This window comes from Megalobrama amblycephala, linkage group LG5 (assembly GCF_018812025.1).
Source record: "Megalobrama amblycephala isolate DHTTF-2021 linkage group LG5, ASM1881202v1, whole genome shotgun sequence".
Taxonomy (NCBI): Eukaryota; Metazoa; Chordata; class Actinopteri; order Cypriniformes; family Xenocyprididae; genus Megalobrama; species Megalobrama amblycephala.
This window is the reverse complement of record NC_063048.1, coordinates 4188103-4210502: the sequence shown is the minus strand read 5'-3', so window position 1 is coordinate 4210502 and position 22400 is coordinate 4188103. Positions and strand designations below refer to the sequence as shown.

At 41.2% G+C, this 22400-nt stretch overlaps 1 protein-coding gene and 1 pseudogene across 1 annotated transcript; one reads left to right on the top strand and one right to left on the bottom strand.

The window, feature by feature from the left end:
- The first annotated feature begins 14500 nt into the window (after positions 1 to 14500).
- Positions 14501 to 16320, top strand: LOC125268120 (annotated as a pseudogene).
- A 799-nt stretch (positions 16321 to 17119) lies between these two features.
- LOC125268247 (zinc finger protein 239-like) lies at positions 17120 to 18104 on the bottom strand. The gene has a single exon (XM_048190305.1). It carries the CDS (start codon positions 18044 to 18046, stop codon positions 17120 to 17122), a length of 927 nt encoding a protein of 308 aa, XP_048046262.1. The 5' UTR covers positions 18047 to 18104.
- Between the last annotated feature and the right edge of the window lie 4296 nt (positions 18105 to 22400).

Here is a 22400-nt window from a genome sequence, read left to right as displayed (position 1 = left end):
ATTATTGATCGGACTTCATTGATTGCATGTGAACTGAGCGGAGTTGGACGATGACATCACTGTTTTCTTCAGATGAAATGAACTAGGCCCAAAATAACTTATGATAATGACTTATGAAGGGGAAATTTGAAAGTGCAAGAGCAGTTAGTGAAATGCAATGTTTACTAATCTCTATTATGCATCTAACGTACAAAATGTTTAATTCATTTTGAATGTATTGTAAGGCTTGATTTTCCTGCTAAACAAAAACTGAGATAAAGTGTCCTGCAATAAAGTAATAAAACTTTAATCTGGAAAGAAGATCTCAAAGAAGTAGCAATGGACAACGCCTTGCCCCCACTCCAAAAGGACAACGCCTCCCCCACCACACACACACACACACACACACACACACACACACACACACAAACAAACTCTCCTTCCCCCTGCCTCAAGTCACTGAAAGTTATTCAAAACATATAATGTAACTTGTGTATCTATTGTTTTTCCCTTTTCATGTTTGGTATCATTTAATTTGTCTCAGTGCGATTGGTAAAACGGTCTCAATTTCATAGCAGTCACTAGAATTATGAAGAAGATGGAAAATTAAGGAAAATTCTGTCCTCTTTTTGGGTGGTGTCTCTTCTCCTCTCCCCCAAAACAGGTGTTGGTGTAATAAACATTTACGATCCTTTTGTTCTGGTCTGTATAAAAGGTAAAGAGCAAAGCAGTCATGGGGGATCATCTGTAGGAGAGGCCCCCCAGAGATGGGTGAATGTCTTCAGACATTCACCCATCCCTGTGTATATATGCATTTCTTTGAGTAATCGATATTATGCATTTATCATTTCTGAATTGGCTTCTAATTGTCTAATTGTAATGTAATTGGCATGATATATTTTTACTTGACAAATAAAAGGTTATATTTGGTTGATTCTGTATTATTCTTAATCCATTATTTCTAGTAGATCAAAGCGAAGGTATTACCTCAAATCTGTGTTCAAGATTGTTCATACGAAAGGTTTAATAGATGGAGCATGGGGCACGTCAATTAAGTCCATTTCGATTTCTGACAATCACTGCCTTAAATAAGTTGCAGTTTTCGTAAATATATCAAAACTATTCTTTTTGTTACGAGTAAGCAGAGCGCGACCGACTTAAAGGTAGATATTTACCCTGCATCCAATGTTTAAGGTCAGACTGACGAGTTTGTGTCCGGGAAGAGCAAGTTGGCCAAAGTGACTCTTCTAAAGCGATACCGGGACTGCAGTGAACGAAATAATTGAAGATATAAGGTAATCGGAATAATCGAATATCTAAATTAATACATAACAAATGATTAATTTCTAATTGGAGACACAACCCTTAGAATAAGAATCATTTGAAATTGGAGTCAGATTAAGCGAGTGAAATTAAGTGAACTTAATAGAGGCGCTGAAAAGGCATACACGCGTTAACCTTCCCCGTCCTGTGGGAAACCGTCATTGGACCCATTAGGCGGGCCTTACAGTATAGTTTATTTTCACCACCCAGTGAAATAACTGTATTTAAGTTTTCAATATGAATTCAGTTCAGAATGACCAAACAGCATAATGTCTCAATCAGAAGGATTTTATTTAAAAAAAAAAAAAAAAAAAACCCAAAAAAACCCCACTTTTCTCACAGAAAAGTTCTCTCAAAGAAAACGTAGCCTAAGCATGGCCAGAATCTTGGAAAACACCACAAATTGATGTTTATTCAGACTTCCCTTCAGCTTTTCTAAATAGAAGAAGCAAATGAGCAAATGCTTGTTTAAACAAAACATTATGTATTTATACAACTAAATCAATGTCAAAATGCAGTTACATGGACTATTAAATAAAATCTATAGTTGTTGTCTATTTTCGTCTATACATGATTTTTTTTAAATATAAAATGACTATATGCACTTTGTCAATTACCTTTTAAATTTTGCACAATGTACAGAACCATGGTGAATCCATTCCAGAGTGCTGTGTGGCATTGAAGCCTACACAACAACTTCTTTGAACACATTTTTCACACTGAACCTGCAGGAGAATGACAGATGGTGAAAATATTATCCAAGTTATGATCATATTTATTGCCAGTGTTGGCTTTGGGAAATTTACCATGTCAGTCCAATGTGTCAGGATATCATTAGCAAATAACATTTGTATGCTAAACAAAATGAACATAAAGCATTTATCCTATTTAACGATAATCTGCAATGTGTGGTTATTATTGAAGTCCTACTTAAACTTAACCCCAAAATCACAAATTGTCCAAATTTTTCACCTTCCTATTCTTTTATAACTGAATGACTTTCTTCCTTACAGCACAAAAGGATACATTTATGTAGAAGGTTCACATGCCTTTCACTCTGATGGAACAGAAAAACTGCATGCTCTTTTTAGTTGTTAATGAAATACAAATTTTAGCAAAAATAATATAAAAAAAACATTACAGGAAAATTACCCAGTCTATGATGTCTTGACGGAGGTCTTTGAGTGCACAAATGGAACAGTAGTCCTCCTTTGATTCTAAAATTGATAGATGGGAATGATTTACCTGCTTTGTTAACATTTAACTGAAATCCCCCCCTTCCTCCCCAAAATAGTTCAGAGTTTTGAGCAACTAACCTGATGCAAGGAAGATTTCCACTGCCATTTTCACTCTTACTTGTTCAATATTGTCTCTCAATGGGTTAATGCAAAATGTTTCAGGAATATTAGAAAACTGTTTTACAGTTTCTTTTGCCATCTTTTTTTTTTTTAAAAGAAAAACATTATTATTATTATTATTATTATTATTATTATAACAATAAAGCATATAAAAAGAGACAAATGTTTAAAAAGGTCAATAGAACACTTCTAGAACATCTTTAACCCTTTGACGCGTACGATCACACCGGTGTGATTAGAACGTTCAGTGCATCACTTGATCAACTGCCAAATTCAAATGTGCGTGCACGCTTTGGCTGGCGCTAAACCAGAGACGGACGCGCGCAACACTTTTCATATATCACATATATGCAGTGTTTTCAACCAAATAATGTTTATTTTAGGTTTCAGACATTTTAATACACAAGAGTACTAACAAAACAATATATTTAGAGTTTGTAAAATACACAATGATGTCTATAGAAGCGGAAATAACAACCCTTTCCATTATAATTAGACGACACGTTTTATTCATAACAGATACACATTGTGAAAGTAACTTTAAAGTTTACTCTATTCTCCCCCAGTTCACCGACTCACTCCCTTTCATGTATTTCGGGAGAAGTAGATAAATTCACGGGTTGTAAATATAACAGATCCGATTCTCTGGGCGGTGCAAACTAACATGATGGTGCCCATCGCACATATGGCTCAACTAACCTGATCATTATAAAGGTGTTTAAACAGCAAAACACATCCACTTGCACATATTTGGCAATCAGAATATTAGATATTTCATGCTATAGTTAACAAATCGGTGAATATTTTGAATAAAAAAGGAAAAATTAAATGAAAGCAGATCATCATTCATACAATGCCGTGGTGTGTCACGTAACAAGCAATGACGCGTCACCATGGAAACCATAAAGTGATACGTTCTAAATAACGGTCGCCTTAAAAAACTCACTCTGGGGGGGGCGTCACATGACCCAGAGTGAGATGGCTGCCTGAGTTCTTTGCTCCGCTCAAATTTTCAAATAATTTACATTTCTCTCCTCTGATTTTTCATATTTTGCTAAATAATATTATCAGAGGTTTTATGCAGCTATCCTTTTATTACTTTATCCTTCCTGTGTTTATGTGACCGCTTTTTATTGGTCATTTGAGTATTCACGCTGTATTGTCAGTAGTGTTTGGCTGCATGCACGTAAAAAAACGGGGTACACGTGACTGGATAGAGCGACGCGGATGAGAAAGTGCTGGAAGCCGTTTTTTTTTCCTGGCTCGATGTTGTTTTTTGGCTCGCTCTCTCTCGCTGGAGCCGTGGGGAGAACGGGACGCTCGCACGTTTAGAGAGAAGGAAAAAGACGCTAAAAAGAGCCATTAACGTCGACGAAACTGAGAGGGAGGTTCAGAGAAGGGGACCGCGGATGTTTGTGACTGTGAGAAACGAGGCCGGCGATCCGTCTGACGGAGCGGACGACGCGATCAGAGGTAGCCGAGATAGCTAGCCACGGCGGGAGCACGCGAGGTGGAGCTGTTGGTTCATCGCACCGCACCTGAGTATCCGGACCAGTCTTTTCGACGCTCTCAATGTTTTGTAAGTGTCAGTTCAGCGCACTCAATGTTTTGCGAGACCAAAACAGGCCTGCAACGTTGTTTTTTCTTTTTTCTTTTTTTTCCCTCTTCGTTCGAATCGGTACCGTGAGTAAACTGGAACATGTGAGCATGTATGTGTGACTGGGCCCAACACTGCATTAGCTAACACTTGTTACAGGACACTTGACACGTTTTTGTAAAGTTCTCTGTGCATTCTCAATCTTTAGGAAAGATATAAGGGAGGAAGATTTTTACACCCCTTATTTTGGTATAAAACGTGTGATTTAAAGGGATTAAGGTTATTATTTAATTGTTTGGGATATCTTTTGGTTATTTATTTTTGTACATTTTGTCATAATTAGGGACTTTTATATTGTGTTTTAGGGGAAGTTTTATATTTCATTTGCCAAATCCTTTTGATTCATTAAACAAGGGTTTTACCCATTTTATTTTCTAAACTAAAAACCATCTCTGGGTCTCATTATTGTTAAATATTCCTGTCAAAAGGTTTTACAATTGAGTAGAAACTCATTAGGTGCACCTTCGTGGTATCCACCTGAACTACAACGAACCCAAGCACCCCCATTCTCACGTATGTAACATACAGAGTGGTTGTATGGGTGCTACATAAATAAAATGGAGGCACCGCTGGGATAAATTTAGTTCAAAAGTAGTTTTAAATCAGCTCTAACTTTAGTTTGACCCAGAGATTTTAAATATTTTGTTTAAAAAGTAGTTTAGAAGCAAAAGCTGGCTAGCTGTTAACCCATATGTAAAACCATATTAAAGAGTATCTATCGAGAAAACTTTGAAACAGCAAAAGAGTTCTACTAAGCATTTTAAGCCACAAAAACGCAAATTAAGCTTTATCTGAGTTAAAATACAACTAAAACTTACCAAATTTAGTTCTGACAAGTGATTAATGTAAGCGCACAACCCGTGGGGATGGCTCAGTTGAAGAACTGGTGTGTTGGAGAAGGCATAGACCCGGTGAAAGCCTTGCTGGTTAAAGATGTACCTCCAGAAACTGAAGTTGGTTTCATTGAAGAAACGATGCAGACAATCAAATTACTCGGGAGAGTCAAAGTGAGAGGAGGAATGTATGACCCACAGTCTCAAAGTTTAACTGTGCTATGTGAGTGCAGGGAGAAGGTGAATACGGCCACCATTCCTCTTGATGTTGTTCCTGAGGGGTCTGCTATGACATGGAGAATCTTTGGACCTTCTGAGCAGGAGGAAGAACCCCAAGCTCAGGCAGCCGGTGATGGTCAAGATGTGCCGCAACAAGATTCCAGTCCTTTTTCCCCCACTGCAAACCTCCACTCCTGAAGCTATCATTCGAGCAGTTGGTGATATCCTGCAAATGACCAGTAAGCCCACACATGGTGACAACAGCCTTTACAGAAGACTGCGCACATTCTCAGGGGTCATGCCCATACCCCTGGGAGAAGAACAGTTGGAAAACTGGGTTGAACAAGCCAGACTTATGATTGAAGAATGTGATCGCCCTGAAAGAGAAAAGAAAATGAGAATAATGGAAAGTGTAAAGGGTCCTGCACTTGAGATCCTCCAAGCTGTCCGTTTCAACAACCCATCTGCAACCTCTAGGGACTACATTGACATTCTTGAGACCACCTTTGGCAACCCTGAGAGTGGTGAATAACTTTACTTTGCTTTCAGAATGATGTGTCAACACCCCAACGAGAAACTCTCTGAGTTCCTGAGACGACTTGAGAGAATCCTGAATAAAGTTGTTCAAAAGGGTGGACTCCAGATATCGACAGCAGACAAAGCACGTCTTGATCAACTCATTAAAGGGGCCATCAGATCTGATCTTATGATATTAAATCTTGGATTGAGAGACCGCAGAGACAGTCCTCCCACTTTTCTTGAGCTGCTGAACGAGATACGCCTGGAGGAGGAGCAGGAAGCTTCACGTCGCAGACTCCATCCACCCAAAGCCGTCTACGCCAAAAGTGCTGCTGTGACCCCTGACACAGAGTTAAAAGAGTTGAAAGCCGAAATACACCAACTCAGAGCACAAGTAAGTGAACTCTCTGTCTCCGCCGCCATGTCAAGTCATCGTTCGACGAGCGCTCCGCCTTCAGTCACTCCGGCGGCAGAGAACTCAGAAGACAAGAATGTTCAAGCTTTAAAGAAAGAAGTAGTCAAGCTCCGAAAGCAAGTCTCTGTCATGTCAGTCAAGCCTAAGTACAGTCCGGCTACTGAGACCTGCCCACAAGAGACCCAGTCCAGACCCTGGCAGCAAAGACCTTCTACCGCCAGAGACCTAAGTGATTTTTTCTGTTATCGGTGCGGCGAAGACGGGCATTTTGCAAATAAGTGTGTATCTCCTGAGAACTATCCCAAAGTTATTCAGAAACTGCTGCAAGCTCAAAGAAAGTACAAGCAGAACTACAAATCTGATAACGAAGCAAGAACAAAAAAACACAAATGCGAGTGTCAAGAGAAGCTCTGTAAATGTACAGACCAACAGTTTGCCCAAGGGACTCGTGGGACCACCCTCCACTGCTCAAGTCAAGATCAATGGTAACCCCTGCACTGCGCTGATGGACAGTGGCTCTCAAGTTACCATCATCTTCGACAGCTGGTATGACGAACACCTTTCACACATTCAGTTAAACTCTGTGACCGGTCTAGCCATATGGGGCCTAAGTGAGTCAGAGAGCAGTTACCCATACAAAGGTTACATCCAAGTTGAGCTGGAGCTGCCACAAATGTCCAAGTGCTACAAAGTCAAGTCTGTTCCTGTCCTGGCCCTGGTGTGCCCTGATCCACGTTGCTCAGAGTCTATACCTGTCCTGATCGGCACAAACGTCAGAGGGGTTCAGCCTTTTAAGTCCCGAACAAAGACAGAAGACACAGAGAACATCAACTCAGTCAACATCCAAGTTCAAGAGAAAAACCACTTACCTGTTCCTGCAGTGACGTCTACAAAAGACAACAAAGACTTACCGGTGGCTGAAGTTAAGTGGTCTGGCCCTGGTCCTCTCAGCATCCCTCCTGGCACTGAATACATTGCTATCTGCAAAGTCAAAGAAAAACAAGGCATCGGAGACAGCATACTCATCCTTGAACGAGCCCACTCATCCTTGCCAAGTGTACGTCCAGCCCGCTGTGCGTTCTCCAAGATGCTAGATCCAAACAACTTCCTGGTGCTTCTGCGTAATGAGTCTCTAAAACAAACTGCCATTCCAGTGGGCACCGTTATCGCTTACCTTCACGTCGCTGACATTGTGACAGATGCACCAAACCCTAAAGTTGAATCTGTTCCACCTATGGATCCCTCTCTGTTTGACTTCAGTGAGTCCCCCATCAGCAAGGAGTGGAAAGAGAGGCTGAGGCAAAAGCTTGCCAAACACTCCAACGTGTTCTCTGTTGAAGAGTGGGATGTCGGTTTGGCTAGAGGGGTAGAGCATCACATCCGCCTGAACGATAACACTCCTTTCAGAGAGCGATCTCGACGTATTGCCCCTGCGGATTTGGATGATCTTCGGCGTCACCTGCAAGGTTTGTTGGCGGCTGGGATCATAAAAGAATCAAGAAGTCCATATGCGTCACCCATCGTCCTTGCACATAAAAAGAATGGTCAACTTCGTATGTGTGTCGACTACCGCACCCTGAACCGCAGAACTATCCCAGATCAGTACACTGTACCACGTATCGACGACGCTCTCGATTGCTTGTCTGGCAGTAAGTGGTTTTCAGTGTTGGATCTGCGCAGCGGCTACTATCAAATCCCGATGGCTGAGGAGGACAAAGAGAAAACCGCCTTCATTTGTCCTCTGGGATTTTTCCAGTTTGAGCAGATGCCGCAGGGGATCACAGGGGCCCCTGCGACATTTCAACGACTAATGGAAAAGGCAGTCGGCGACATGCACATGCTTGAAGTCATCGTCTATCTTGATGATCTCATTGTTTTCGGCAAGACTTTGGAGGAGCATGAGCAAAGACTACTCAAAGTCATCACTCGTCTTGAAGAAGCTGGACTCAAGTTGTCCCTCGACAAGTGCCAGTTCTGTCGCTCACAAGTCACCTACGTCGGGCACATTGTCTCCGAGCATGGTATCGCCACAGACCCGGACAAAGTTGAAGCAGTGAAGCGGTGGAAGCAGCCAACCGACCTTTCTTCTCTGCAGTCGTTTCTGGGGTTCTGCGGCTACTAGCGCAGGTTTATAAAAAACTACTCCATCATCGTTCGACCACTTACAGAGCTGTGCAAAGGTTATCCTCCCACGCAAAAGAAGCGAAAGTCTTCCTTTGCAGCAGACAAGACCTACTACAAAGTCAATGAGCCTTTTGGTGACCGGTGGGACCAGTCTTGTTCAGAGGCATTACAAAAGATCATCCACTGCCTCACAAACGCACCGGTGCTGGCATTTGGCGACCCCACCAAGCCTTACATACTTCACATTGATGCCAGTTGTCATGGGCTCGGCGCTGTCCTCAACCAAGAGTACCCCGAGGGCTTGAGACCTGTTGCTTTCGCAAGCCGCAAGCTAAGTGCCTCTGAAAAGAACTATCCAGTACACCAACTTCAGTTTTTGGCACTTAAATGGGCTGTGGTCGACAAGTTCCACGATTACCTGTATGGAGCACAGTTTACCGTGAGAACCGATAACAACCCCCTCACTTATATCCTCACGACTGCCAAACTCAACGAGACAGGTCACCGCTGGCTCTCAGCACTTGCCACTTACCATTTCACATTGCAGTACAGGCCTGGCAGTAGCAACATCGACGCCGATGCCCTGTCACGCAACCCCCTTCCAACCCCCCAGAAGAAGGCTGGCAAACCGTAACAAATGAAAGTGTTCAAGCTCTGTGTAAGCAGATCAAGTGCTGTGAAACTCCAACAGAGCCCACAACTATAGCTGAGTCACTCGGATTGTCACCTGATGGTATACCAGAGTGTTTCGTCTACCCAGTCCGGCTGGATCTTGGTTCTTTGAGTCAGCTCAGTCACAAAGATCTTGTCACCGCTCAAGATGTTGACTCTACTATCGCTCCAGTCAAACAGTCACTTCGTGGTGGTCCATCATTCACCAGCCCCGACAATCCAACGTCAGTCCTGTTGAACAAAGAAGCAAGCAAACTGTTCATTCAAAACAATCTGCTGTACAGAAAGGTTGAGAAAAATGGGAACTGAAGTAAAGCAGCTGGTACTGCCCAGAGAGTATGTTCCGATGGTTTTGAGATCTCTGCATGATGAATCTGGTCACCTGGGCATGGACAAGACCATCGAACTTATCAGAAGCCGGTTCTATTGGCCGAAGATGGGAGCTGAGGTTGAGCAGTACATCAAAAACTGCGGCAGATGTATCACTCGCAAAGCCCTTCCCCAGAGAGCTGCTCCCTTAAAGCAGATCACTAGTCAAGGCCCTCTAGATCTGTCTGTATCGATTTTCTTCACTTGAGCCAGACTCCCAAGGTTTCGCCAACATCCTTGTAGTGACAGACCACTTTACTCGATACGCCCAAGCTTTTCCCGCCAAAGATCAGAAAGCGACCACCATGGCCAAGATACTATGTGAGCGCTACTTTGTACACTATGGACTCCCTGCCCGCATACACTCAGATCAAGGCCGTGATTTTGAAAGCAAACTGATCCAAGACCTTCTGATGATGCTGGGATTCGCAAGTCAAGAAATCGCCTTACCACCCACAGGGAGATCCGCAACCAGAAAGATTCAATCGTACACTCTTGACAATGCTGGGCACACTCGACCCAAAGCAAAAACAAAAATGGAGTCAGAAGATCAGTCAGTTGGTCCATGCCTACAACTGTTCTCAAAATGACGCAACTGGTTATTCGCCTTACCTGCTAATGTTCGGCAGAGAAGCTCGCTTACCGGTAGACATCTGTTTTGGTGTGACCGAGAACAACCAAAGACAAAGTCTTACCTCAGTATGTTGCTAAGCTCAAGAAAGATTCCAAAGGGCCTCGTCTTGCACAGACTCAGACAAGAACCATCAAAGAAATAAAAAAGCACACGACAAGAGTCAAAGAGCAGTCCTTGACAAAGCAAGGGTGCTGCTGAGAAACTTTGGAGTACAGTCAAGCACAAATTGAAATGCAAGTGGCGACCCTCACCATATATTGTTGTGGAGAAGCTACCCAACTTACCTGTCTACAAGATTAAGCCAGAGAGAGGCATGGGAGCAGAAAAGACTATTCATCGTAACCACCTGTTACCCATTGGATACCTTGTGAGACTCCCTCGACGAAAGTGAAGTGGAGCCACAACAAAGACCTGTGACCAGAGCATTCCAGCAGAAGACAAAAGAACAAGTACAGACAAACAACCACGATGAAGATTTGTCTTCAGAATCAGAATATGACGAAGTATACCTGCCAAGACCCGTTGAGTTCGACTGGGAAAAGTTACTGACACATCCAGAACTGTCCACGAAACAATCCCAGCCAATCGTCCCCGAACCTGAAAGACAAGCTCAAGACCCGGCTGAGATAGAGACAGTGGTCAATGATCTTCCAAACCTGCCTTCCAATGCTGATCCTGAAGTCAACCTTCTAGAAGGGGGAGCAGACATCAACCCCTATCCAGACACTCAAGCTGAGATTGAACAAGTTGAGCGTTCAAAAAGAGTCATCCGTCCAGTGGTCAAGCTGAGATACGATGAACTTGGCAAGCCCTGTGTCTACCCTGTGACAGTCTTAAGCCATGGAGTGTTGGTGGGAAGTGGACTCTACAGAGACTCCAGAAGCAGTCAATGTCAAACTCTCTGGCGCCACCCCATGGCGTTGTGTTTCACTTGTTCAAATCTGGCCTCTACCCTTGACTTTAAGACTATTAGAGTCCTCTAAGGTTTAATTTGATGAGGGCATCAAAATTGTCTAGAAGGGGGAGGGTGTAGCCCAGTGGTAAACTCGGGTATTATAGTGTAAGGGAAACTGGGTGGGTTATGAATGATCCCTCTTATTCTCAAAACCCAGTCACATGACTATTAAAATGTAAACGTTTATTTACTTTAAATAAATAATAAGTGACAACTGATTTTCAAATAAGTAAATACTAATTTATTTTACATGATTAAAGGGAGATCAATAATTTGTCATTTTATTTCATGACAGTGATTAAAACTAAAGGTTAAAGTTTATATTATTTTGCTAAATAATATTATCAGAGGTTTTATGCAGCTATCCTTTTATTACTTTATCCTTCCTGTGTTTATGTGACCTTTTTATTGGCTTTGTATTCACGCTGTATTGTCAGTAGTGTTTGGCTGCATGCATGTAAAAAAACGGGGTACACGTGACTGGATAGAGCGACGCGGATGAGAAAGTGCTGGAAGCCGGGTTTTTTTCCTGGCTCGTTGTTGTTTTTTGGCTCGCTCTCTCTCGCTGGAGCCGTGGGGAGAACGGGACGCTCGCACGTTTAGAGAGAAGGAAAAAGACGCTAAAAAGAGCCATTAACGTCGACGAAACTGAGAGGGAGGTTCAGAGAAGGGGACCGCGGATGTTTGTGACTGTGAGAAACGAGAGACTGAGCGAGACACGAGGCCGGCGATCCGTCTGACGGAGCGGACGACGCAATCGGAGGTAGCCGAGCTAGCTAGCCATGGCAGGCGCACGCGAGGCGGAGTTGTTGGTTCATCGCACCGCACCTGAGTATCCGGACCAGTCTTTTCGACGCTCTCAATGTTTTGTAAGTGTCAGTTCAGCGCACTCAATGTTTTGCGAGACCAAAACAGGCCTGCAACGTTGTTTTTTCTTTTTTTTCCCTCTTCGTTCGAATCGGTACCGTGAGTAAACTGGAACATGTGAGCATGTATGTGTGACTGGGCCCAACACTGCATTAGCTAACACTTGTTACAGGACACTTGACATGTTTTTGTAAAGTTCTCTGTGCATTCTCAATATTTAGGAAAGATATAAGGGAGGAAGATTTTTACACCCCTTATTTTGGTATAAAACGTGTGATTTAAAGGGATTAAGGTTATTATTTAATTGTTTGGGATATCTTTTGGTTATTTATTTTTATACATTTTGTCATAATTAGGGACTTTTATATTGTGTTTTAGGGGAAGTTTTATATTTCATTTGCCAAATCCTTTTGATTCATTAAACAAGGGTTTTACCCATTTATTTTCTAAACTAAAAACCATCTCTGGGTCTCATTATTGTTAAATATTCCTCTCAAAAGGTTTTACAATTGAGTAGAAACTCATTAGGTGCACCTTCGTGGTATCCACCTGAACTACAACGAACCCAAGCACCCCCATTCTCACGTATGTAACATACAGAGTGGTTGTATGGGTGCTACAGAAAAGATAAAAAAAGCCTACTCACCACACACCTTTGGCTGACGCTAACTTTAACACAGCTAACATTATCACAGCTAACGCTAACGTTAACACATATAATCTCATCTAGATATGTCGCTGATTTTATCAGAAATAAAGGCCAACGGATCACGCCTCAATGTAATTACTAGCCATCTGGAGGGGATAGCCAATTCTGTGTCTTGCCTTCAGAATTCATTTGCTGTCCTCACCGAGAGAGTTGCGGGCGCTGAAACTCACTTAGACGAAGCCGAACGGAGGATTTTGTCTGTCGAAGATTAGGCAGCAGCTACTGAAGGGCAACTGGCCAGCTTGAAGGTGACAGTGGATCAGTTGCAGACAAAGATAGATGATCTTAAAAACAGAGGCCGTCGCAAGAATCTGAAAATAGTGGGTCTGCCAGAGAAATCTGAGGGCTCCGGCCCACTCTCAGCGTTTCTGCGAGACATGATCCCTAAGTGGTTAGATCTGCCTGCTGACTTCCCAGCGCTGGACATCGAGAGGGCCCACCTTTGCATCTAACAATCAGAATTCAGCTCTGAGAAGCGTTTTAGTTAGGTTTCTACCGTTCACCGATAAAGAAGAAATTCTGAAAGTGGCCCTAAAGAAGACTGTTACTCACAATGGCTCAGAGCTTTGATTCTACTCGGATCTGTCAGCTGGCCTACTGCAGAAACGCCGCGAGTTCGCGACCATGGGTGAAGCTCTGGCCGCCCGTGGTCTGTATCGGGGATTCGCCTATCCAGCCAGACTCAGGGCCCGGTTTTTCAAAAGTTTTAATCCGGATAAAATTGATCCAGATTTAGTAATCCTTTTTTTGCGATCCGTGATCACGTAATCCAGTTTACTTTTGGAGCCAGTTTTTTAAAGCAACATCAGATTGGATCAATCTGATCCGGATAGGAACTTTTCAGGATCACCAAATCTGGATAACCAGTGCTGGATAACCAGTGCTCAAACAGGATAGGAAATCACAATGTAGAACTATAGATATATAAAGAGCAACAAGTAGAATAGCCAGTGTGGGGTCAATATAAGTTTATTTTTAGTTGAAATGAAAACACACACATTTAAAAAAAAAAAAAAAAAACTAACAAACAAGAAAAACCCCACCCCATCCTCTTCCAGCAGTCCGCTCATCTGAGACCTACAACACAAACACTGTACATTGAGGATATTTATAACAAGTATCAAGTATAGATGTCTTGAATTAAAAAAAAAAGACTTAATGTCAAATACTCCACAATAATTTCAGACTTCCTCATCTGATGTGGAGAGACCAGCTTGTCTGAGCGTAGCCTTTAGGAGGCGGATCTCAAGTCTGGCCTTGGTTTGCTGCAGTTTGGTCAGAGTCAGTTGTTCCTCTGCCAGACGAAGCTGTGCTTCTGCCCTTTCAGTCTCTTTTTGCAGAAGTGCCTTGTAATCATCATCTTTGTTTGATGAAGGGCGCTTCAAGCCTTTCCTCTGAGATCCTGTGGCAACTACCACTGGCTCAACCCAATGAGGATCCAGCTTCTTCCTCAGGAACAGAGCTGAGATTCAATATAAATACGCTCTCTGGATCAGCCTCAGGAGGAACTGGCAGATTCTCCTCCTCCTCCTCAATCCAAGGCTCCAAGGCTCGCCATCCCCTACAACACCTTGAATACCATGGAGAGCTTGCGACTTCTCACCTCCAATGATGTCGAGGACCACATCTGTGTAATCTCCCCTCTTAAATGGCTTGTTGCCTGTTTGTGGGTTTTTGGCTTCAGCATGGTCCTTTGTTGCCCTGGCCTTAAGATTCTTCCACCGCAATTTGATTTGGCCTGTGGTCCTCCTCTGGCCAGACCCTATGGCATTCACATTTTCTGTGATTAAAATCCAAACATCATTTTTCTTTTTGTTGGTATCCTTAGCAGAATTGAAAACTTCCCACTATTGTTCCATAATGGCACCGAACACCCTCTAGTAGTGCATTGGTTTCAGCAGCAGTGAAGTTACAGCTTCTTGAGTCCATGGTTCCGTTGCTTTACTATAGTGAACATTGTTCATCAATTATAGGCCTTGGGTCCAATTGCCTAAATTGAACACAAGCCAAAACTAATCAGTTGTAATAGGTGTGTTTGAAAAGACCAACTACACAGCCATATAAATCAGCCTTTCTCAGAGGATTCACAGAGAGACAGTGAAATGGCAGGTGTTGTCCACCGCCACCACCACTTTGCCAGGAGAGGATACCGTCAAAGGGTGTATGTTGAACGTACCAAGCCACTGGAGCAATACACCACTGAGGAGCTGTATGTCCGGTTTCGCTTTGGGAAGGCTGATATAGAGTACCTTGTGAACCTTCTCAGGCCAAAACTTCAACACAGAACCCAAAGGAGTCACGGTCTGTCTGTGGAAGACCAGATCCTCATTGCTCTCCGATTTTATGCATGTGGGACTTTCTATCAAGTTGTTGGTGACTATATGGGAGTGGTGAAATCAGTGTGTGATGTGGTGAGAGATGTGTCAATCGCACTGGCCAGCCTGGTCAATGAATTTGTTTCTTTTCCAAAGGACAACCAGATTGCCCAGGCCAAGCGCAGCTTTTTTCTTTTGGGGAATATGCCCAATACTATTGGAGCAATCGACTGCACACATGTGCATATACAAGCACCTCGTGAGAATGAATGGGAGTTTATAAACAGAAAGGGGAGGCACAGCATCAATGTCCTAACTTGTGTGTGATGCTGACCTCATCATCACCAACTGCGTTGTCAAGTGGCCTGGGTTCTGTCCATGATGCACGCATCCTGAGGGAGAGCGCTCTATATAGAGACCTCCAAACCAACCAACCGGATGGCATAATATTAGGAGACAGTGCCTACCCACTCCTACCATGGCTGATGACTCCTTTTCTAACAGCAAATACACCGGTGCAGGCACGCTTCAACACTGCTCATTGCAGAGCAAGATGTGCAATTAAGCATTTAAATGGAGTTCTTAAGAGGCGCTTTGCATGCCTTAACTACCTGAGAGCGGAAGCCACAGAAAGCATGCAACATAACCCTTGCCTGTATTGTCCTTGCACAACATCGCTACTAAGCGCAATGTCCCTCTCTGTGCTGACAATGATGCACCTGAGCCCCTTGGAGACCCTAACCAACCTCTTGCATTCTGCCAGAACGAGCAAACAGGATGTGCAACAAGGGACGCAATAGTTAGACACTATTTCTGATTTGGATTTGTTTTGGATTTCAAAAATCAGTGATTGCCATTCTTTGCATTTTTTTGGTTATTCTGTAATCATTGCATGCATCACTAATAAATATTCTAAAAACAAAAATATTTTCGATTGTGATGAATATATATATATCAATTAGTGACAGAATAAAATGTATTGTTTTTGCTCAATTTTGACAGCTGTTTGGGGGATTATTTTATGAGGCCAAACTCTTTCTACTTTGCTGTAGGCCTATACTGAAAGGCTGAATACGTTAAAGCCTACCTAATCACTGTAGCCTGACGGATGAACAAATAAAATTAAAACCTTATGAATAAATAGGATATCTTGTAAGATACTGCAAGATCCAAATATAGTATTATTTGATACATTTTTAAAGTTTTCATTACATTTTGGCCATGAAATCCACGCTGAATCCACCCTTCTGATGGGATCAGTTTAATCCAGATTTTTTGGATCAAAGTGATCCAAATCCTACAAAAAAGTTCTGAAAAACCCAAACTAAAGGTTTGATCCGGATCAAAACCAAGATTGGATTACGTGATATAATCTGATTATGTAATCTGTTTTTTCTTTTGAAAAACACATTTTCAAGATTTGATCCAATCCGTTATCCAAAATCTTAGTGGATTACTTTTGAAAAACCGGGCCCAGGAGATGATGAAAGAGCAGCTGGTCTCTGGTTTGTTCAGCAGGTCTCAGTTCAGTTCTGCTCACCATTCCTCTAGAGGATCCTGGATTTGGAAGTGTTTATTTGGTCCTGAAGTTCAGAAGTACATCATGATTCTGTTCACACATGGAGATGAACTGGAGGATCTGGAACTGGCATTGATGAACATCTAAAACTAAAAGATTGTACTGTTGACTGAATGTGGAGGACGATTTTACTGTGTCAATATCAAGAGTAAATCAGACATTCAGGTACAAGAACTACTGCAGAAGATCGAAGGAATGATGATGGGAAATGGTGGGAGATTTATCATTGAACAAAATGAAGATGAGCAACAACAAGTTAATAGTCAGTTGTAGGTTGTTTTATTGTTATGTTGTAAATGACAATAATAGAAACATGGCAGTTTGTTCAAGTGTAAGTCGCTAGTTTGTCACAATGACCTTAAGGGGAAGAATCCATACAGTCTGTTTTAACAGTGATTTGATCGTTCTGTTGTAGTTTCAGGAGAAGATTCAGATTTTCCAAGCAACCACCAAACTGTCCTGCCGCTTATCGTGGCTGTAAGGAAACTACTTTGTTCCTCAGCACATAAAGATGAACTACTTATCGTGATTTCAGACTGTGGTGATGTGGTTTCTCCACTGCATGGATCTTCATGTGTATCTTCAGGTGGTTTTAAAAAGAGAAACTCTTTCCAGATTGATCACACATGTGCGGCTTCTCTCTGCTGTGGATCTTCTCATGTGTTTTCAGATGTGATGACTGCTTGAATCTCTTGTCACAGTGTGAACACTTGTAAGGTTTTTCTCCAGTGTGGATCCTCTCATGTGTTTTCAGATGTGATGAATCACTGAATCTCTTGTCACACTGTGAACACTTGTAAGGTTTTTCTCCAGTGTGGATCCTCTCATGTGTTTTCAGATTTGATGACATATTGAATCTCTTGTCACACTGTGAACACTTGAAAGGTTTTTCTCCAGTGTGAATTCTCTGGTGCAGTTTTAATTGTTTTGCTGAAATAAAAGTTTTCTCACACTCAAAGCACATGTACTCTCTCACACCAGTGTGTATTTTCTCATGTTGATATAAATAATACAGCTGTGAAAAACTCTTTCCACACACAGAACATGAATGTGGCTTCTCCTTTGTATGAACTGTCAGATGTTTCTTCAGGTTTGATGCCCAGAGAAATGTTTTGTCACATTGATCACATGTGAACTGCTTCTCTCCGGTGTGAACTCCACTGTGAATCTCAAGACTTCGTTTTGTTGTGAATCTCTTCCCACATTGATCACATGCGTGTGGCTTCTCTCCTGTATGAACTCTCATGTGTTCCTTAAGATGTCCTTTTTGTGTGAAGCTCTTCCCACACTGATCACATGTGAACGGCTTCTCTCCAGTATGAACTCTCATGTGAATCTCAAGATATTGTTTGGTTGACAATCTCTTTCCACACTGAGTGCAGGTTGGAGATTTCTTGTATCTTCTTTTCTTTAGAAATGTCTTTTTAGTCTTTGAGCGGCTCAAAGGGTTTTCAATAGGTTTGTCATGATGTTTCTCCTCCACTTCACTCAGTTCTTCAATCTCCTCCTTCACTTCCATCAGCTCTGAAATTACAAAAAAAGTTCAATTTCAGTATATTAAATTCAAAATGAGGATTATGAAGTGAAAGAACATAAAAGTGAACCTTCATGTACTGAAGTAGACAACTGCTATGAAATATACTGATCACTTTGATGCCTTTTATATATTTATATTTAAAACATTATAGACAAATCACCATGTTTCTGTAGTGAGAACTATTAAATATGTTGATGACTCACAATTATTGCCATATTTTGACACCAAGTTTTAGATTGATATTTATTTTACTAAAACTGATTAATTATTAAGGGTTGGTCACAGTTTTTCTTTCACAGACTTCCACACATGTGAATGTGGGACACTGAAAACAAACTCAAGTGAATTTCGACCCTCAACCCTGTTATGAATTTTTCTCATCTTAAAACTGTGGCACCCAGGCAGTGACATCATCTGGGCTCTTTCTACAGCATGATAGGAGGACAAGAAAATAATCTCAATCCATCATCTCTGTTTTTACATAAACTGTTACCAAAGTTACTGTAAGGCCGTGTGTCCACCAAAGCGTTTTTAGCCAGCTGAAAACGCTAGGCGCTCTGCTTAAAACGCCTGTCTGTGAGCGCTTGAGAGCGCTTCTGCAGCGCAGCGTTTTTTTTCCGTTGAGACGCTTTGTTGCTATGATACGGAATATCTGCGGCACTGTATAACTGATTTTGCAGGTAATTTGTTTCAGACTAAAAATGTTCACACAATGTGGAATTACTTGCTATGTATGTTCGGAGACCAGCAATATTAATTTCTCATTCATTTTGTTCCGTTCTCTTCTTGTTGGTGATGTTGTACAACAAGAGTGTGACAGTTGGTCGGAGTTGTATTTGTCCCGCCACTCCTCCACTCTGATTGGACGGCTGGCTAAAAAGTGACAGTGATGAGCGCAGCGTTTTACTCAAAGTTGAACATTCTTCAACTCGAGGCGACCAGTAAAAAATGGCGAACTCTCAGTGCTTGAGCGTGAAAAAGACGCTCAGCGCCTCGTTACGCTCCTGGCGTTTAAAAAACTCGGCGTTCCCATTGAAAACAATTGAAAAAGTACGCTAGTCGCTGGAAAAAACGCTTAGGTGGACACACGGCCTAAGAAGAATAATCTCTATAACTACGAATAACTTCTACATTTTATGAAAAATACAACTTTATCAATAACTATAAATCAGCTTTTGCTTAAGTCAAGCTTAAAACCCTGTCAGCCATTCTGGAAAGTGAATTTAATTGATACAATTTGGTGTTTACTGATATTAATATTTTTCTATTTTGGTTACATTGTTGCAAATTTTGAACCAGATATAAAATAAATGTAAAATAATCTGTACCTGATGTTGATAATCAATATGAACATTTTTCAAATCTCACTTTACTGAACATTTGTTGAATATTAGATTAACTGCCTATCTAAATGTGTAGTTGAATCTTTCTAACATGAATGTTGTCGTTAAAAGTTCATTATGTATTTGATAGTTTATCTAAATGTGCAAGAACATGAATGTTGTTCAGCATCATGAATGAATGAATGAAGAATAAACACCAACCTCTTTGTTCTTCATAAACACCAACCTCTTTGTTCTTCAGTATCTTCAGTGTGTTTCATTCTGATGATGCAGGGTTCTGGATCACTCTTGTTAAGGTTTTGGATGTCTGTTCTCATTTGGCCTGTATTAAATATTAGGCCTCTTTAATGGCCAGAATGTACAGTTATTCATGTGTGTGTCTGTTTATGAGGAGCAGAGCTGGACTGCAGCACACAGAACTATGTGGTTGCTCAGAGAACTGTGGTTCTCTTAGAACCTTATAAGGACATCAGCCATCTTGGCTGAGTTTCTGGAGTCCAAGGACACAAAAGCCAGACAGCTGCACCTGGAGGCCTTATTCTGGAAACTTTGGGAAAGTTACAACGTAGCATTAACGTATTTACGCATTCTGATGAGCTGATTGCCTCTTGGGAGGACGCCTAGAAGCCCAGAGCTGAGGACAAGAAACCCCAAGCTGAAGATGGGAAGCCCAGAGCTGACTACACCTTTGACCAGTGTGGTTTTATTTGCCTTTACATTTTTGTTTATTATAAAAGAAAAGTAACCAATTCAAAGAAATTTAATTGATACAAAAGCTGCCAAAAGTGTTTTAAGACTTTGAACAAGAACGTACCACAGAGGAGTCTTCTGACCAAATTGTAAGTAATTTAAAATTCTTATAATTTAGGCCAGACTCGACTTACTTTACCTAACCTGAGAATAATTAATAAGGTTAAAAGGTGTTAAGATCAAAATACACACCGCAAAACAGTAAATGATAACAGAATATAATGTAGCAAAATTATTCCAAATATGGATAATGGTAAGGAAAACAGTTCTACACATAAAGACAAAAATAATTGTACATATCTGCAGTCAACAAATCCCGAGTCTGCTGACAGCAATGAAATGAGCTTTAAGTGTCAATTTACAGCAGATCTGAAGACATCAGCATAATAAATGAGGTGAAAACAGGAACTATTGACATGAAATAAAGAGTGTTTTCAGCAGTTTCTCTGTTAATATTGATGATCCTCCTATCAACACTCTTTCAACAAGACATTAGCAGATCATCTCACTTTATTCTGAGCGTTTGCTGATAGAAACTGATTATTAGAGTCAGGATAAATGAGAAAAGACTATAAAACTGCTTTAATGAAAGACAATACTGTTATTTCTCACACCATGACATGGATAAAACACCAATAATACAAAAACAAACAGTAACGCCACTCATCTTCATCAACCACTGCTGATAAATAACTATGAATTAACTATAACCATGAAACATGGTTTGATTTTATGATAAGATTCATTGTAATAAAGTAATTAGATCTTTAACATGTAACAGTTTTATGTGTAAGACTGATGCCAGAGTGCCTGGACCAAGAAAGGGCTACTCTTTGAGAAAACAAAGGAAATTAACATTTGAACTCTCTCTTGCAAAATAGCATCCCCACCCGAGACGCAATCACACTGAGTCGATCACACCTCAGCATTTGCCTTAATCTACATTTCACTCCCTTCACCCTCTTCCCCTATCTCTTCTCTCTACATACAGAGATGACCTAGAATTCACCCAAAATCTATCTGGTTTAATGTGAACAATCATCAAAGAATGCTATACAATGTTTGGTATCGTCTGAAATGTCTCAGTGCAACTGGTTCAACGGTCTCGTCTACATAAAAGTAAACCAAAGGTATTAAAGGTTTTAAGAGTTTAGGGATACTTTGGTTGCAACCATGGGTGTGCCTCTTTCCCAGGGTCTTTTCATCTAAATTACCTCCTGTTCCACAGCAAGGTGCGAACCCCTGAGGTCTGTGACCCTAGTCAATGCAAATTCTGATTGTAAGTTCATGCTAATAAATTGTCCCACATTGGGGATTCCGATGTTTTGTCTTGGTCTGAGTATTTAAAGAAATGTGGCAAAAGGCTCAAGGCGCTTCTGTATTCAGATGTGCCCTCATTGCTGGGTGTCCAGGACTCTCTATTTCTGAGGATTTGATATTTTGTATTGATCATATTTGAATTGATTATGTGCGAATGAGAACCGAATGAACGGTACAGTAAGAGTAAAGAGTTAAATAGAATATTCAAATGTAAAGCCAATTATTATACAAATGACCAATAATCAATTGACATTCTAAACTAAATTCGAGGTCATAATAACATGGAGTCAGATAAAAGATTATTTGGAATTAAACTACTTTGCCACGCTGAAAAGACGGAACGCGCAAGACTTTGGGAAACCGCCATTGGCCGATTGGATGGGCCTTACATTTACAAGGTCTCATTTGACTCATCGCTCATTGCCACAGAACATACCTTAAAACCAAGGCCTGACAAGCAAGAAGAAATTTGCAAAGTGCTTATCAAGATTGGACACTAATTTACTTTAAAATGTTATGAGATGTACAATAACTATTATCTCATGTTGTTTTGTGAGGTAACGACAGAAACACCGTTGGTTTAAAAAAAAAAAAAAGATTTCTTGTGCTAGTTTGAATATATAGACCTTATGGTACCCTACATCAGTTGCATTTACACATCAGTGACTGTAGTTATCTCAAATTTGTTTTATTCTTCCAAATAAACTTTTGTGTGAGACATCAATAATAAGTATGTAATAAGTATGTAGTGTTGATGCATATACAACAACAAATAACACTGAATATGAAAGTAACAAAACTACAGCAAGTAAACAAAAGATAAATACTAAAGACCTATCTAAAAACGAGTACCTTTTTGTAAATAGGAAAGGCTTTCACTCAATCAATGTGCAGGTTGTTTGCGATGCAAACATAAAATGAAT